We start from the raw sequence: 17,054 nt of genomic DNA on the forward strand, positions 1-17,054 counted from the left end.
CAAAACAAAGTCAACCATTGATCCACCCATTTAAAAAAGAAGGTCTTGGTGTCTAGCAATGGAAAGAGAACAAAGACGAAAATGCACATTCGTCTAGCTTACTGTCTTCCTTGGACAGAGTGGAGGCGGAGCGGCGGCCCGTGAGGAGGGCGCCCGCCCTGCTCCGCAAGGTAGGTCTGCGCAGAGCCGGCGGCTAAGACAAGAGGCATCTTCGCGGTGCCCCGTGCCGACGTCAGGAAGGAGTCTGTGTGATCTACTCATCTCTCCAGCTTTCCACGGCTTTCAGAGCCCCGCAGACTTCTCGATGTGTTATTTCCCCAGATAACATGAAGCTGTGATGTCCTTGGGTTAGGAAAAGCTTTAGGCGCCATGGTATAAACAAAATAGATTTTCACGGACCTGCCGCCTGCCCCACTGGGGCACCATGAGGCTCTGGGCAGCGTTTCCAGCTGTGATTCTCAGCACGAAATAAGACCACTTTCTGCTAATAAGAATAATCAGATTCGTACAGAAAGGAGGAAAAAGGCTGCATGTGTAGGCTTGGATTTTATTTCTCACCCCCTCCTAATACAGAGAAAATCCAGATAAAGAGAGCTGTGAATTTACATGAACCGGGTAGGATTTATTCTAAATGCAGAGCCCCTCCTGAACCACCTCTGCTCCATGGTCAGTCCACCTGGGTGCCTAGGGAGCTTGAATGCCATGGGCGCCTTGTGCTGCGAGGAGCCACCTGGGGCGGGAGGGGAAGGAGCCCTGTGCTTGTTTAACGGGCACAGGGTTTCCTTTTGGGAAAGTGAAAAAAGTCCTGGAGATGATGGTGGGGCTGGTTGCCCAATAATGGGAATGTACATGCTGCCACTGAGCACTTAAAATCACTTAAATGAGGAATTTTATGTTACATATATTTTACCATGATTTTTTAAATTAGCAATAAATGACTCAGTTCAGTTATTGGTGTTTCCCGTCTCACCCCACTTAAAGTGTGCCCCCCAGGAAAGTTTCCCGCGCCTCACCCTCAGCCTCTCTCACCCTACTTAGTTATTTCAGTTTGTTTTCTTCATAGAGTAGAAAGTAAAAGGTCCTTATCTGCTTCTTTTTCCTAAACTCCTTGTGTGTCCTTTTGTGTTGTAAGTTAAAATCGACTTCGGTTGCTAGTAGAACAGTCTCTGTTGGGCTCTGGGCTATAGGGATCCATCTGTGACATTCCGATTGTTTGTTTAATCTGATTTCTCTTCTCCCCTCTCATCACAGCTTTCAAAACTGTAGTCTTAAAAATAATCTTAGTAGAAGTTAAATATTAAAAGTAATATTTGAAAAGGTTACCCCCAAAAGCTTCAAGAAATGTCACCTACGAAAAGACACTGGTTGGCTCCCGGCACAGTTAACATTAATTAGCCTGCTGGGTCCCCCTAACAGTGAAGGGGAGCGTTTTGGGATTGGGTCTATTTATATATAAATATTGTATATACATGATCACATAGAAGAAAGAAATAGTGTTTACATGGCACATTGATAAGCATCATATTTCAAATGCATTTGTGGGGCATCCAAAAAAATTTCAAATTGTTTTTCAAAGTATCTCAATCCCTCCTTTTATGTTAAACGCTCATGAATTTATCTACCTGTAAATTGCATTTGACTGAACAGGACTTTTTAGTTGTCTTCAGTGAAAAAAATACCACTCGCTCCCTGAGTTGTAAAATCAAGATCATAAATGTTTAACACTTCAGGCTTTCACTCCTGTTTAATGCCAAGTCATTCCCACTACAACATGCACAGGGAATCTGATTTAAAATGCAGATGTTGGAGACAGGTGGGGATGCGGAGCATCCAGCTTCTCTCCTTCCTGGGACAGACAGGATGTCCGTGGACCAGTCGCACAGCTTTGAAACTCCCACCTTTTGCATCCTTACGGCTTCCTCGGTGCCCATTCTTCTCCTGACCTTTCTCAAAATTTCCGATCTTAAATGGCACTTTTCTCTTATCGTGCTCATGGAACCTCCTGAAACCAGAAGGCCCATATCAAGTTCCCCTTGGTAATATAATAACTGTCTCAGAAGAGATCATTTAATATTATTTTCTAAATTTCATGTAAATTAGTATTTCTTAGCTATTCATATACTCTGTACTAACAGTGATATAAATTTCCCCCCAAACATTCCCTGTTTGTGCGGAACACACTATAATTAATTCAGAACACAGTTGAATATTTTATTGATAAAGAACAAATTCAAATCATAAACAAAGAAAACATCTCACAAAATTGACCAAGAATAATGATTTATTTAATGAGAATGTCAAAATGTTATGTTTATCTTCTCTCTTCCGTGATTTTTCTATTTTATTTTGGTTAAGTAATTTTATTGTTATTAATTTTTTAAATCCTCACGTGAGGATATGTTTATTGATTTTAGAGAGGAAAGGAGAGAGGAAATAAAAGCACATTGATGGGGAAGAGAAACACTGACCGGTTGCCTCTTGTATGCACCCCAACCAGGGATGGAACCTGCAACCTAGGTATGTGCCCTGACCAGGGATCAAACTTGCAACCTCCTGGTGTACGGGACGGCGGTCCAGCCAACTGAGCCTCCCTGCAGGGCTTGTTAAATAATTTTAAAAATAGACTTTCCTCACTCTAGAGTATCAGTAAAATAAAGTATCTTATTTCGGAAGCTATCATAGAAATTTTTGAAAAATACCTGAGGTTTCCATGATAGTGGTGAAGACAGAATCCACTTGGATTACATTACGTAGTTTGTCTTTTTTCACCCCATCATGTCCCAGTTGTCCAGGGGCCCGCCTTCAAGGCTCAGGCCTACCTGAACCCTGAACCGTACTGAGTTTTCTTCCACCCGTTCATTTCTGAGTATGTGCTTCTGGCACGTTCCGTGTGACAGGCACAGCACTAGCGCTGCAGATACGATGGGGATTCCTCTCATGGAACGGACAGTCCAGAGCTGGAAAAATACATCCATTAAATAATTTGAGATGCATGAAATTATAACTTGTGCTGCTTATTCGGCTGCAAAAGTGCAGGGAGCCCCGAGGACAAGCCGAGGGGGCCCGGAGTGAACCGAGGACGTGCTGGTCATCCTCAGTGTGTGGCCCTGTGTGCAGCCTGAGGACGGTTGGGAGCGCTGACCGGGGTGGATGGTGGCGGGAATGGGTGTGTCCCACGCAGAGGGAACAGCACCTGCAGGGGCCCAGAGGAGGAAGGGCTCGGAATCAACGGGGCCAACGGGAGGAGGGAAGACGAGGCTGGAGGTCTGGACGCCTTGCCCCTACGGATGGCTCTACTGCGGAGCTCTACCCACGGGACTTAGCACGGTCACACTTGGCCCTTTCCATTTGTCTTCATGCAGATGAAGGGACACAGCACTGGCCTCTCTGGCGAATTAACGTTCTCAGGGCCCACAACTGCTGTAACCTCAAGTTCACTAACCGCTAACGCACCTGCCCCTCCGCTCCCCACACGGCGGGTAATTGAAGAATTTGTCCAGAGGCTTCCTGATCTTTGCCCAACGCCGTCCTGAGCGTAGTGATTAAAGGTGCCAGGGTTCGGGAAGACAAGGCCCGCAGAGGGGGTTTGGTGGAGGGTTCACTGGGAAGGGAGCTTCCTCCTCAACTGCGACAGGGGAGGTGGGCGTGGGAAATTCGGTCCCGGAGGGTTGGACAGAGAACCTTTGCTCTATACTGTGCCAGTATGGGCATCAAAGATGAGTACATTGTACTAGGGATTCTTTATGGTCACAAAAATTATGCATGTTGAAAAAAAGAGATTAAAAGCAAGAGATGAAGCGTGCTAATCATGAGGCCCGCATCTCGAAGTGATTTTCGGTAGTCACTCGGAAACATGTAAGTGGTTTAGTTTTAAACCTGAGTAGTCAAAATTGCAGTGCTTGTGTGTATTTTTTACCACAGGGTTAAATATAACCTTTTCAAACGGGTGAACTTTAGGCTCCACATCTGTAACCTAGGTGACCACCTAGTCAGGCTAGGCGTTGGTAACATGTGTGCAATGCACACACACGCATCCGCACACACACAACTAGATCACTGGCTGCAAATTGCAAGCAGGGATTCTGGCAAAGGGAGAGTGTGCGACTTGCCAGTGTGCATTCACATTTTTCAAGAAAAACTGGGCTAGATTTTTTTCGGCAAATGCACTTAGGACTAAAGTGTACAATACGGGTGGAGCAGGAGGCCCGCACTCCCAGAGGAGGGGTGTTTCCCCACTTTCTCCCAGCTCAGGATTCCGCCTGTTCCTCGCCTGACCTCTGGGGGGCTTACTCCAGGCGCCGGTGAGAACGCCAAGGGTGCAGAATCCCAGTTCTTGGAGGGATATTTCTGCACGCGCACCGGGAAACTTCCCAGGAAACACCTAGGGCACGAAGGGACGGGCGTCTAGTGGCTACATTTCAGAGACACGGTTAGGTATTCTTGGACACAAAAGAAAGCCAAAAACATTCCGAAGCGCATGCAGCAGGGGAGCGCGGCGAGCACTCCAGCGCCACAGTGTTTCTGTACCTGGAGTCCCGGGAACGCGGCCAAGACTGTACCGACTTCGCGGGGCGCATGGTGGAAGGAGCCGGGTCTCCAAATCCGCGCCGAGGCTTGCTCTCCAGCCTCTGGGCCGGCGCTTCGTTCGCCGGCTGCGTTCGTTCTGTTCCAGATAGGATTCCTTCCTTTCGATTTCTTTCCCCTTCATGCCCGAATCATGAACCCTTAGGAAAAAAAAAACACACCAAAAAACAAAAACAAAACCACCAAAGCGAAAACCAAACACAAACAGACACCCGAAACCAAAGCGGGTTTGCCTAAAGGAAAGCCCGGGAGGGTCTGCGCCGGGGGCGCTGCTCCGAAGCAGGGTCGGGAAGAAGGGAGGGGAGGCGGTGTCCCTGCATCAGCACCGGGCGGCCCCGGCCCAGCTTTCGGGACGCATGGGGGGGGGGGCTCTGAGGTCGTCTCTCCCGCGGGCTTGGGACACGGGTAGACTGTCCCTGCAAGGCCGTGGCCCGGGCGGCCCGCTGAGGTCTGAGAGCTCATTGGGGGGAACCGCAGCAGCACAGCCCCGGGCGCCCCGCAGCCGGCGGCGGAGGCGGAGCGCGGCCGAGCCTCCCCTGCGCCCGGGCCGCGGTCGGGAGCCGCCGCCTCCCACTCCCGGAGCGACGCGCCCGCCCAGCCCCGGGGAGATCCGCACCTTCCCGGGGAGTCGGGGCGGGGAGGCCTAACCGCCGGGCACTTAAACCACCATTAAATACTGCACACTCGCGTCATCCGCGGCTAAACGGTGGCGGCGCGCACCCGAGCGTCCCCGAGGGGCTAGGACAGGCCGCGGGGGGAGCAGAGAGCGGGCGGGGGGCGCGGGGGGCGCTCGTGGGGGGGGCGGAGGGGCGGGGGCTGAGGCTCTTGGCCGGCGGGGCGGAGGGGCCGCGGGGCCGGGCGCGCAGGAGCCAGAAGCCGGGGCGGGAGGTCGCCGCGCAGGGTCGCCCGCATCCCTGGCTGCAGCCGGCGGGCGGCGCGCCGCACAGCGCCGGGGCCGGGAGCGTCCCGCTCGTCGCCACCGCCTCCAGTCCCCGGCTCTCCGCCCGCAGCCCCGCGGCCCCCGCCCGCGCCGTCCCCGCGCCCCGCCCGCGCGCACCCACCGGGCCTCCGCCGCCTCCGCCGGGCAGCGCAGCCCCGCGCGCCGCAGCTGGAGCGACGCGGGCCGGCCGCGCAGACGTGCGGGAGGCGCGCAGGGGCGGGCGGAGGGCGGGAGGCGGCGCGGGAGGGGGCCGGAGCGAGGGGGAGGAAATAAATAAATAAAACACTAACCTCCGCGCCAATAAGAGCGAGGGGAGAGGGAGACGCGGCCAGAGAGCCGGCCCGGCCGCCGCCGCCGACAGGTGCTCCCGGCGCGTGGCTGCGCGGGTGGCTGCGGGGACCGGCCCTGCGAAGTTCAAACAAGACGCGCGGCTCGCGCAGGCTGCCGGGGCCGCGGCCGGGCTGCCCAACTTCCCCGGGCCAAGGCGCGGCGGCGTCGGCCCTCGGCCCCGTGCCCGCGCGCGGCGGCAGCGGCGGCTCCGCGCGCCCCGGAGGGGCCCCGCGGCCAGGGCTGGGCTGTCGCCCCTTCGCCGCCGGCGACGCGCTCTCCTCGCTCCGCACCCGCCGGGCCAGCGCAGACAGGTACGTGGCACTGTCCCGCGCGCGTCCCCCGTCCTCCCGAGCACACCCCCGCGCGGACCCCCGGCTGCGTGGAGTCTCCCTCCGCGGGGGCAGCCGTCACCTGTCAAACTTTCCCTCCGCGGGCCCCTGGCAGCCGCGACCCCCTGCCCCGCGGCGTGGGCGCCTTTGCGGAAGGCACCGGGTGGGAGGAGGGCCCCGGCAGCCGCGTTTCCCGGCTGGAGGTGCATCGCGTCCCTGAGTAAGTCCCGGGTCCTGCCTCCCGGGCCGCCCTCTACGGGACGTGCCCTCTGATGCTCGCGCTGGTGCCCCCGCCCCCCCCCCCCCCCCCCGCACCGAAGGACACGCAAGTTTGCGGGGAAAGATACTCGCCAGGCGGGGAAGTTTGCAGCCCCTCGCCCCCCGGAGAGCAGTGACCCTTTCTCTGCAGCGGCAGCGCGGCGGGGACAGCGGGGACAGCGGGGACAGCGGCCTGGCGGCGGGGGCAGCTGCGCGCCGTCCCGTCGGGGACGGAGCGGGGGGCAGCGCGCGGCTGCGGGGCCTGGGGCGCGACCCCGCGCCGCCGGCGAGCGCGCGGAGAGGACGGCTCCGGGCCGCCGGGAACCCGCCGGAGCCGCTCTCCTTCCCTCTGCCGCATCCAGGCGCTGACTGCGGGCGAGCTGGGGAGCCTCCTGCAAACTTCACGCGTGCGGTTCCGTTTCCCGATTAGGCGGACGCCCGGGGGACCCCTGGGGTCTATGTCACAACCCGTAGGGCTGGACCGGCGCGCACACCTGCAGGGAATAGCCTCGCTCCTCGTCTGCATTGTATCACCTTCTGTGAGTCAGCCTATCTTTCGTGCCTTAGTGTTACAGTGACAGCCGTGGGTTCTTAGTGAATTATTTTATTTTTACGTTGATGTAGGAAGTCCTAGTGAAACAAAAATTTAAAAGTCAGAGTAAGTTTCTCAAGCAACGTGCTTGAGCCTTTTGAAGCCACCTGCTGAATTAGTTCGCGTTACTTTTCCGAGGTTACCGCTCGTTGCAGGCGGTGTAGGCACGTCCAGCAGATGGAGCAGTGGAAAGCCGTACCAGACCCTGCCAGCGCTCATTTATCCCGACTCGTCACAATGTTGCCAGTGAGGTATATGGAGCTCATCTTAGGGGAGACACTGGATTTCTTTCCTATTAGAAAAAAAATGCATGCTAACTGAAATATGATTGCAGTATATTTGTAGAAACTTCAGTTATTTAAGCTTTTTTTTCCTTCCATGAAGAATTTTAAAAATAGTTCATTGTATAGAATAGAGGCTGACCTGAACTGGTCCTATGGTTAGCTTTGGGGGTGATTGACAGGCCATGGGAAACAATGTAGACTGCCGCCATACAAGTTTATTTATTGTGTTATCATTTAAATGACTGCATAAACTTGCATGTAAAAGTAAGTAAACATGATCAATTTTAATGCTTTTTAGCAGTTTGAATGCAACTGTGTTTGTGTTTCACCAAGTTAAGATAAATGTACTTATTTCTTGGACTAGTTTACTCCACTGTAGCTGAAATTGAAGGGTAAACAAGCTGATGAAACTTTTTAGTCATTCTGGTGAATTGCTGGTCTTCCTTCCCGAGAACTGCATGGATTTTGAGACTGCTGCTACCTGAGCACATTCAGGTAGAAAGGCAAACGTCTTCTAAAGCGACTTTTCTGTACCTTTCCATGAGTAATTGTGGTAACAATAACAAGGAGGAGAGAGAATCTGCCTCCTTACCTAAATTTAAAAACTTCTCGGGCATGCACCTGACAAGTTAACTTTCAAGTTACCAGAGAAATGTAGGCTGCCCGTTTCGCAGACAAAGCAGCCAAGGCTGAGAAACGTCAGGGCTCTGTTGCTCTATTTCAGGAGAGAGCTGGTTGTCTCATCCAGTCTGCTTGTCGCCAGCCTCTTGCTCCTTTCTTTGCATTTTGCTGTAGATGTCACTGTGGCAGAGAACCATGCTTAATTAGCCTGGAAGAACCCAGTTAGGTCTCATTGCAGTTTCGTTATTTAGCAGTTGAAAAGTTACAGCTGTGTACCAAACGTTTGAAAGAACTTAGAATGTGTTTGAGTAATGTAGTCCCAGGGATCATCTGAACGACACGTGCTTTACATTGAGTGCAGATGTTTATGGAATATATGTGATGGTTTTCTGCATCATCAGATCACCCTGTCTTTGAAAGATGACTTAACTGTGCATTCTGAAACTGTTTCCTTTACATTCACGTAATATTGAGGGAGGCTCAGAACTTGCTATGTTGTAAGGCAATAAAATTGCCTTTCTGAAGGAACCTATTTTATCCTGCCTGTTGCCACACAGATTAAAGGATTATGGGTTTTTCTAAATTTATCACATTCTATGCCCCTTCACACATGCAGAAACAAAAGGTTTTCAGCGTAAGATGCTGAAAGTTTGATGCCATACTTATGTGTTTAACAGTATGAGAACCAGGCTTTTACTAATATCTTATCGCTATTAAATGTGTAGATTCCTCAAGCATGATGACCCTGATTGGTCATTTAAAAGTCAGTCAGTAAGGGAAGTGTTACTTTAGTAAACTATGTTAGAAGTGAGTATATTATGATCATTGCTGAGGTGATACATGCATTTTCAAAGAAAACCAAGTGTGTTTATAGGTTTTTCCATACACTTAAATCTCATTGAAATGTTGCTAAAATTGATATAATTTGACATAACAGTGATATATAGATAAAGTACATTTTGGAACATTAAAAAATTGCTTAATACTCTCTACATAAAGTATCGAACTTCTTCCATTAGTTTATTTGACTGGTAGAATCATGAAACACTCTACCAAAGTTGGGTTCAGGTTTAAGGGGGAAAACCATAAACTAGATACATAGATGATAGCATTGGGGCTCTTCATAATAAGTGATAGTGTTTGATATGGATAAATTTTGGAAAATGCATTAGATATTAACTTTTTAATTCTTATTTAAAAAATTACAGGCTCACAAATGGCTTCTTTAAGAGTATTTGTTAAAGGGTGTGTCTGTATTTGCCCCAGGCCTCATGATAATAGTTGATGCATAGCAGTCACCGGGAGTCTGTATTTGTTATTGCGATATGCTTTCTGCATTGTTTGGATCTTGATTCCGTCTTGTCAGGGCTCTCTTATGGCAGAGCTATAATAGCTAGTTTTCTTCCAACAGCCTAAAAAGTAGCTGTCGGCTTTACAGTTAAATACATTGCAACTGCATTACGCTTTTAGAACACAGTGAGGTACTGAGAGATTGTGGAGAAGCATTGAGTTTTGTTTCTTTCTCCACAAAATTACCTTCCATGAGATCAAATACGTTCATTAGTCAGAAGAGATGAAACAAAAGATGGAACTTCTTCATCCTTTGGTTTCTACCTCGTCTCCAGCCTGTGCAACTGCACATTATATAAAGTACAACAGACTATGACTTGCACTTGTAGTTTGTAGAAAATGCATGTCATATTTGAAGCTTGGGTTCTACTGGGGCCTTGGGGCACCATTAGTTCTAAATTAGAAGAGAGTATTAAGGATACTTATGTATAGGAAATAATTCTTATTTTTAGGAAAGAGAATTATTCTGGAAGAGCACAGCAGTTAAAAATGCATCTTGGAATATGCCTTAGCAGAAGTGATGAGAAGCTCAGATTTATTTCAAATGATATTTCCAAGGTTGAGTATGACTCTAACCTTTTGTGTTAATGATGTATTGGGTACAGCCATCTTTATATTTAACAGCTCTTTTCATTTCAATCAACATTTCTTTTTATAAAACTTCTATGGAGAATATATATAGCTTAATTATATATGTGTGTGTATATATACATATATACACATATGTTCACATTTCTAACATGAGTACAGTTTTGCTCTCATGAAGAGATTTTAGTCCATTGATTGTGCAGACTTCTTGAAGTTCCAGAGATGTTAGGTGATTTCTTCTGAATGATAGTGTAGGTCACACTTAGTTTTGTGTATGGCTTGAAAGAGATTTGGTCGTAGAAACACAACTGGGTCAACCACCCTGCTCTTTACCCAACTACTATAAAACTTGTGATAAATCCCTAAGGAAAGCCTGTTCTGTGGGTTATTTATAATGTTAATTAAAGGTTAAAACTGTTGGATAACACACACAGAGATATTTCTTTGTAATGGTGGAAATCAAACGTCCATGTTTATAGGACCTGTTTTTAGAAGTTATTACTGGAAAGATGGATGAATCAAAAATTGGCCTCAGATTAGTGAAAAATTAAAGATTGAGCAGAATCATTCATGAATTATTACAAAGCCGATCTGTCCAGTCATTTCCTCAAGAGGCAGGAGACTTGGAGGGATGGAGAGAGCATCGTCCTGTAGAAAAGCGTGGTCCCGGGAGAGCCCACCACCTGATACGTTAGAAGGCCGGTGTCTAACTGGCGTTTACGTTATGACGGGAACACGGTCTGTGATCTTGGTGGTGTTGCAGCTTGCCCTGCCCCACATAGTCGTTTCCTGTTCTCTAATACAAATACTGCGAAGGTTTTGAAATGTTTGACCAATTCTCAGAACTTCATGCCTAAACTAAAGGCAACAATAATACTGTTGGCAAATTGAAAGATGAAATAACCTTGTTTTAAAAAAATCAAATTGACATTATCTCAAAAATCTGCATTAGGACTAATTTGCTAGTAACTTTGTTAAAAATATAATTCACATTAGTGTTCTACTCAGCTCTTCACATTCAGTCAAGCACAGCGTGCTTAGGAGGCTGCTGGTCTTTTGCTGGACTTTGTACTAAATGCTGATCATCGCTGTAAAGAGGGATCTTTGATGCTAATATAAGATTTAGAAATTATCTTGTAAAAGAGACAATAAAAAAATGCTGTGAGTCTATAGAATTCACAGAACGAGGGCCTCGGGCAAGTAGGAACGGAAAACACCCATTTACCAGCCTGTTCCACGCGGGGAGCCGGGCGCAGGAGGACCCTGCCCCCCCCCCCCCGGGCTGCCTGCCCCCCAGTCTACACAAGCTTGTGAAATGAACTTGACTGTAACAGTTCTCAAACCTGGACATAGTTAGTGAGAACCGATTAGTGTTATGGATACCAATTCATTATTGCGTTGCATCACTACTTAATATTTTTTCCTTATAGGTCAATCAGTTATTCACTGTCAGTTAAAGCAGAAAGATTTGTCTGCATTACCCTTTTAAAAATAAATAGGTTTTCGACACTCAGGGGCTACTCTTGAATAGGTATCTACTAACACTAAGAAGAATCGTGTTGGACACACATTGCAACGTACAGATGATGGATTATAGAATTGTACAACTGAGACCGATATAAGTGTGTTAACCAATAGCACCCCGATAAATTCAGTAAAAAAATTAAAAATTAAAAATAGAATTGTTGATGCACTTTTCAGGTATTCTGTTATTTGGAAGGCGAAGATTTCTAGGTTTAAGCTGTGAGTCTCTAAGTTCAAGCTGTGAGTCTGTAGGTTTAAGCTGCTATTATATATAAAGCAGCAGCATAAATAAACAAACCCATGTTTCAGCACATTTGACAACTAGAAATGATAAATGAACTTTATTGTGTGTGTGCGTGTGTATTTGAAGTTTCTGTGCTAAACAGTATAAGCTCTGGGTAGAACAGACTATCCTGAGAGGATCATTATATCCTGTTGATCACTGATTAAAAAGTTGAGTTATATTAATGAAAAAAAAAAAGAAAAAAAAAGTGTGTCAATTTACCTTCTATTCCTAAGCTTTTTTTTTTTTTTTTTTAAGAGTATGGTATGCCTAAATTTAGACAGCATCCATAAGGTGGATAAAAACTATAAGATAAATATTACATGCTCTGTAAATATTAGACTCTGTCTTTGATTTGTTCTTATCAAATTCAAATTTTTAAAAAAGTACACTGATATAGATACACAAATACATGTACATATGTATTTGTACATACACACATATACATGTATAGTTTTTTAAATTAAAATAGGTACAAGATAACCCAAGAGGTTAACAACGACACGATTAGTTCTGTCAGGGGATGTATTCTAATTTCTTTTCCTCATTGTCTCATGAAGTTATTTTATTTTATGTATTATGTAAAAATTCCTTATGTAAAGTAGGTTTGTGTTATGATCAAGTTAAATGCAATTAAACACCTTGTATTCATATGTGTGATACACATCGATACTGAGTTCCAAAACTAAAGCGTTTATTTTTTGTGTGTTGTTTATACTGTAGGTATTTCCTAAGATACTGATCTGAGAATTGTTTATCATTGTGAGTTCCTTATGCTTTTCGTGATACTTTTACATACAGCTTACTATTTGTTTATTATTTTCAAAGTACAATTGATGATATTTTAATTGTTGCCAACTTCATTTTACTTTTATTCAAAAATACGTTAAAATCATGCGGAGTGTTAACAGCCTTAAAACATTTTTCTAAAGTTATTTGTGTAAATAAAATTTACTACATCTCTTTAAAATTTTATTGGTAACTATGAGATCAAAACTAATTAAAAGTCTGTTAATTTTAATATAATAAAGGGCCAGTGATATTTCTTTTTTGTTTATCACCCACATCTTTTAGCAATCCAGTAATAACATTTTTTTAAACTTCACCTGAGGATTTTTAAAATTATTATTACTGATTTTAGAGAGAGAGGAGAGGAGAGAGACGGGTCGGTTGCCTCGCGTTTGTTGCGCAGTTGGTGCGCCCCGACTGGGACTCGAACCCACAGCCTCTCGGTGCCGTGGACAGTGCTCCCACCAGCCGAGCTTCCAGCAGGGCTGGAAATAGCATTTTAATTAACTGCTATTGCTTATCAATAAGTTTGAGGGGCACAGTATACATTTAAAGATTTTCCACTGGAAACGGGACAACTAATTTGAACAAAAATGAAAACACACTTGCATGGTTCGCATACAGATTTAAAAATAAATTTCAGTGTAAGGAAATGTTCGTGTGGCAACCAATTCAAATTACAAAATAAATAGAAATCTCAATACTTGGTTTTACAAACTTTTAGGAAAAATAACCTTGAAGTAGTTAAGTTCAGAGAACAGCGTTAATAATAGTCTCGAGTTTCCCATTCCTGGTACTCATTTTGGTAAATTTGGGTCAAATTGGCCTGCTAATAATATTTGCATGGAATATTATTATTATTAATATGTTCGTAACTTTAATTTTTTTAAAAAGTGCATTTCAACCAATATTGTTTTCTACAGTATTAGTCATTTCCAAGTTTGTTTTGAAATCTGAAGTACAGTACTTAATGAAAACACGCAAACAAAACCAGAATCCCGAGGGCCGAGCCTGGTCATGCCCACGGGGGTGCCCTCCCGGGGGGGGGGGCGGCTCCTGAAGAGCTGGGGCAGGGCCTTGCTGGGCTGACGGCGTTACAGCAGGTCACACGGTAAAACCGCCCCTTCTCACTCATGCTCACCCGCCACCTGCAGGCGACCTGCCCACCCCGGGGCTTTCTCTTCCGGCAAATAAGGGACCTTGGGCAGTCAAGCCAGTGACGGTTGTATTTCTCTAATAAATTAATACACGGTTATTCTGGGTTATTTCCCCTTGTGAGGGTCGTCAGGATCCATCTTCACATCTAATCGGCTCTGCGAGGCTGACACACGCCAACCCCTAAGACCAGGTTGGCCAAAGCTCTGCCACCCCCAGGCGTGCCCGTCGGGGAGGACTGTTCTTTCAAAGGCTGGAAGGAAACTTGGATGCGGGACGCCCCGCCCCGCCTGAGCGCGGTGTCAGGGAACCAGCACTCGGGCGGCTGCGGCGGGCAGCTCAGGGGACTCCACTCGTGGAGTGAAATGGCTTCGGCAGAGGCCTTCACCGGGCGACGTTTCCCGGGCCTTTAATCAGCTGCGCTCACGAGAAACCAACATTCCAGGTTTTTAATATAGCCTTAGTCATGCTTAGTTGTTAACTAAAATTTTGAAGCTTAATTTATAAGAGAGATCGCTTCTTAAATTCGTTGCTTCCTCTATGCATATTTTTACAACTTGCTTTTTTACTCACTTTTATATTTGCAAGACTTTTCTTTATGTTTTTTGAACTAGTTCATTATAACCTCTCCTTAGGACTCCTTTTACGATTATGATTAAACCACAGTTTCAGTGTTCCCTTTTCTGACATCTGACAGACTTTTAAACATATAAATGCACTAAAATGCAAAACACAAGTTGCATGATAATATAAACATAAGTGATATTATGACACGTGTATGTAGCACACATTTTATTTTGTTTATTGTGATATGTTTATCATAGCATCCTAATATGTACTTTTTAAAATTAAAAAAAAATCTATGTCATTAAATATCTTTCTACCACAGCATTGTTTAAGTGGCTGCATATGATTTTATTTTATAGATTTCACAGGTTAATTAACAGTCTCTTATAGCTGGATATTTAGATTTTTAATTCATTTTCATAATAGACTAAAAGCTAAATGAGCAGTTTAATTGCTCTTTGTAAACTTTGTTGACACCTAAAATCATTTATTTAAGATAAATTCTCAAAAGCAAAATCATCACATCAGAGGCTGTGCCTGGATGTTATTGATTTTTAAAATAATATAATGCAATAGCTTTTATAAAGCATGCTCTTAAATATTTGGAACCTCCAGATTGTATTGTTGTGGTGGCCTCTTAAGTAAATCATTGTTTGAAAAAAAGTAATTTTAATATTTTATTATTATAGACAACACGAAATGCTGCCGGAATCTGAGGTTTGTTTTTCACTCCAGTCTGTGTGATCTCGGGCGGGTTATGTAATTTCTCACGGCTCCAATTTCCTCACCTGTGAACCAAGCGTTGGTGACAGCGCTTGAGAGATCATTGTCAACTCCGACTTGTGTTATTCGAATGCTACTTCTGTGTTTTGAAAGACAGTAGTGTGCAGGAATAAAAAGAAGTGTGTCTGTTCCGTGATTTAGCAGCATTAAGTCATGCCAGTTGCAAGGTTGCAAGATTTTTTGTCAGTTATCTTGCAGTAATGTTTAGTAATAGAGCCAATTATTTGGACTGAGGCTCAGTCTAGCCTGCAAGTTAACAGTCTTTCCCTCTCCTTGGGTAAACAGCTTCACAGCTGACTGCATAATAGTTTGGGATATAGTCACATAGATAGTGGCACATATACCTGCAATTAATTACCTATGTTATTTCATCTTATTTTGCTGTGAAAATATGTGTGTGTGTATGTGTGTCCGTGTTTATTAATTCTTGCACAAACTTGCTCAGATTCTAGTAATGTGTATTATAAGCCAATATTGAAGTACACTCTTAATTTATGTAAATAAGTTTAAAGGTATTTATATATTTGTCACTTAATTTTTAAAATATTGGTTCCCAATAACTTTAAGTTTCCAGAAAAAAAAAAATGCTTCATTTATGTTTGGAAAGTTCTCTAAATAAAATTTAGAAGTACTTAATACAAGGCTTAGAATTAACTTTAGAATTGAAGTTAGAGGAACGTAGAATTACATTTGCCCTTGTTTGTTGACCTAGATTGAGTTACTTTGCCAACCTACCCGAACCTGGTCACCTAGGGCCATAGTCTCAAAACGAATGTTTCCTCTTCCAGTGCCTCTTTTCCTCACGATCTGTTGAAAACACTCTGCCTCCCCAGAGGTTTTATGCTTTTAAAAGATACATACAAATATTTAGTTAATGTAATTTCCAAATATATTTGAGGCTGCATGTGAGAAATATTTGTTGATTGTAGAAGATAGGATGTAGTGCCCCCTTGTTCAACACTGGTCCTCTAAACCGGTGTGTGTATGTGAGTGTGTGAGTGTGTGTGTGAGAGCATGTGTGTGTGTGGGTGTGTGAGTGTGTGTGAGCGTGTGTGAGAGCATGTGTGTGTGTGGGTGTGTGAGTGTGTGTGAGAGCGTGTGAGAGCGTGTGTGTGTGTGTGTGTGTGTGAGAGAGTATGTATGTGTGAGTGGGTGTGTGAGGGTGTGTGAGCGTGAGTGTGTGTGAGTGGGTATGTGAGTGTGTGAGTGTGTGTGAGCGTGTGTGTATGTGAGTGTGTGTGTGAGCGTGAGTGTGCGTGAGCGTGTGTGTGAGTGGGTATGTGAGTGTGTGTGTGTATGTGAGAGAGTGTGTGTGTGTGTGAGAGCATGTGTGTGTGTGAGAGCGTGTGTGTGTGAGTGTGTGTGTGTGTGAGTGAGTGTGCGAGTGTGTGAGTGTGTGTGTGTGAGTGTGTGTGTGTGTGAGTGTGTGTGTGAGAGCATATGTGTGTGTGAGTGGGTGTGAGTGGGTATGTGAGTGTGTAAGTGTGAGAGTGTGTGTGTGTGTGTGTGAGAGTGTGAGAGTGTGTGAGTGGGTGTGTGAGTGTGTGTGAGTGTGAGAGTGTGTGTGTGAGTGTGTGAGTGTGTGTGTGTGTGAGAGCATGTGTGTGTGTGAGTGGGTGTGTGTAGGAGCAAATGCAAGTGCATATAACCTCAGAAATGGACAGTCACCCAGACGGCCCAGTTCCCGCTGCACCACTCCCAGCCCCCCGCCCTACCTGAAGCACTCGGGCCTTCAGGAATCGGTCTCGGCCTGTTTGGAAGGCGGGTGACCCTGGGCGTCCCGAGGACGGTCCTCGCGGGCAGAGCTGCCAGGGCGCGCCCTACCCCGGTCCCACCGGGTGTGAGCTATGCCACAGGGAAGGATGCGGTCCGTTGCAGGTAGCTGCGGTTCAGCAGCGCTGGAGAGCGCGGCCTTCGCGCTGGTCCTGCGGGGACCTTGGGTGCGTGTAGACAGGGGCCCGAGCGCACCTCCAGCAGCGGGCACTCGAGTCCCGGCCCCGGAATAACCGATTGTCTCTTTCCTCGCAGAGCCAGCAGCCAGTGCCAGGCCCCCAACGCGTGGCGACGTCGCAGGTAA

The 17,054-nt window shown here is 46.2% G+C and overlaps 1 protein-coding gene across 1 annotated transcript; it reads right to left on the reverse strand.

The window, feature by feature from the left end:
* Nucleotides 1-2,198: 2,198 nt before the first annotated feature.
* Nucleotides 2,199-6,445, reverse strand: LOC308553971 (uncharacterized protein). The gene is made up of 4 exons (XM_081130529.1): nucleotides 6,266-6,445; nucleotides 5,815-5,929; nucleotides 4,528-4,724; nucleotides 2,199-3,193 (listed from the first exon to the last, which is right to left on the reverse strand). Exons 1-4 carry the CDS (start codon nucleotides 6,390-6,392, stop codon nucleotides 3,015-3,017), a joined length of 618 nt encoding a protein of 205 aa, XP_080986655.1. The 5' UTR covers nucleotides 6,393-6,445; the 3' UTR covers nucleotides 2,199-3,014.
* Nucleotides 6,446-17,054: the final 10,609 nt, after the last annotated feature.

Source organism: Miniopterus schreibersii, assembly GCF_964146895.1.
Source record: "Miniopterus schreibersii genome assembly, chromosome: 2".
Lineage (NCBI taxonomy): Eukaryota > Metazoa > Chordata > Mammalia > Chiroptera > Miniopteridae > Miniopterus > Miniopterus schreibersii.

Coding starts and splice junctions, on each gene's coding strand:
- LOC308553971 (XM_081130529.1), bottom strand. CDS start 6,392: ATGCACCTCCAGCCGGGAAACGCGGCTGCCGGGGCCCTCCTCCCACCC. Junction 4,725..5,814: donor TCGCTCTTATTGGCGCGGAG/GTTAGTGTTTTA, acceptor TTTTTTCCTAAG/GGTTCATGATTCGGGCATGA. Junction 3,194..4,527: donor CCGCGTTCCCGGGACTCCAG/GTACAGAAACAC, acceptor GGGCCCCTGCAG/GTGCTGTTCCCTCTGCGTGG.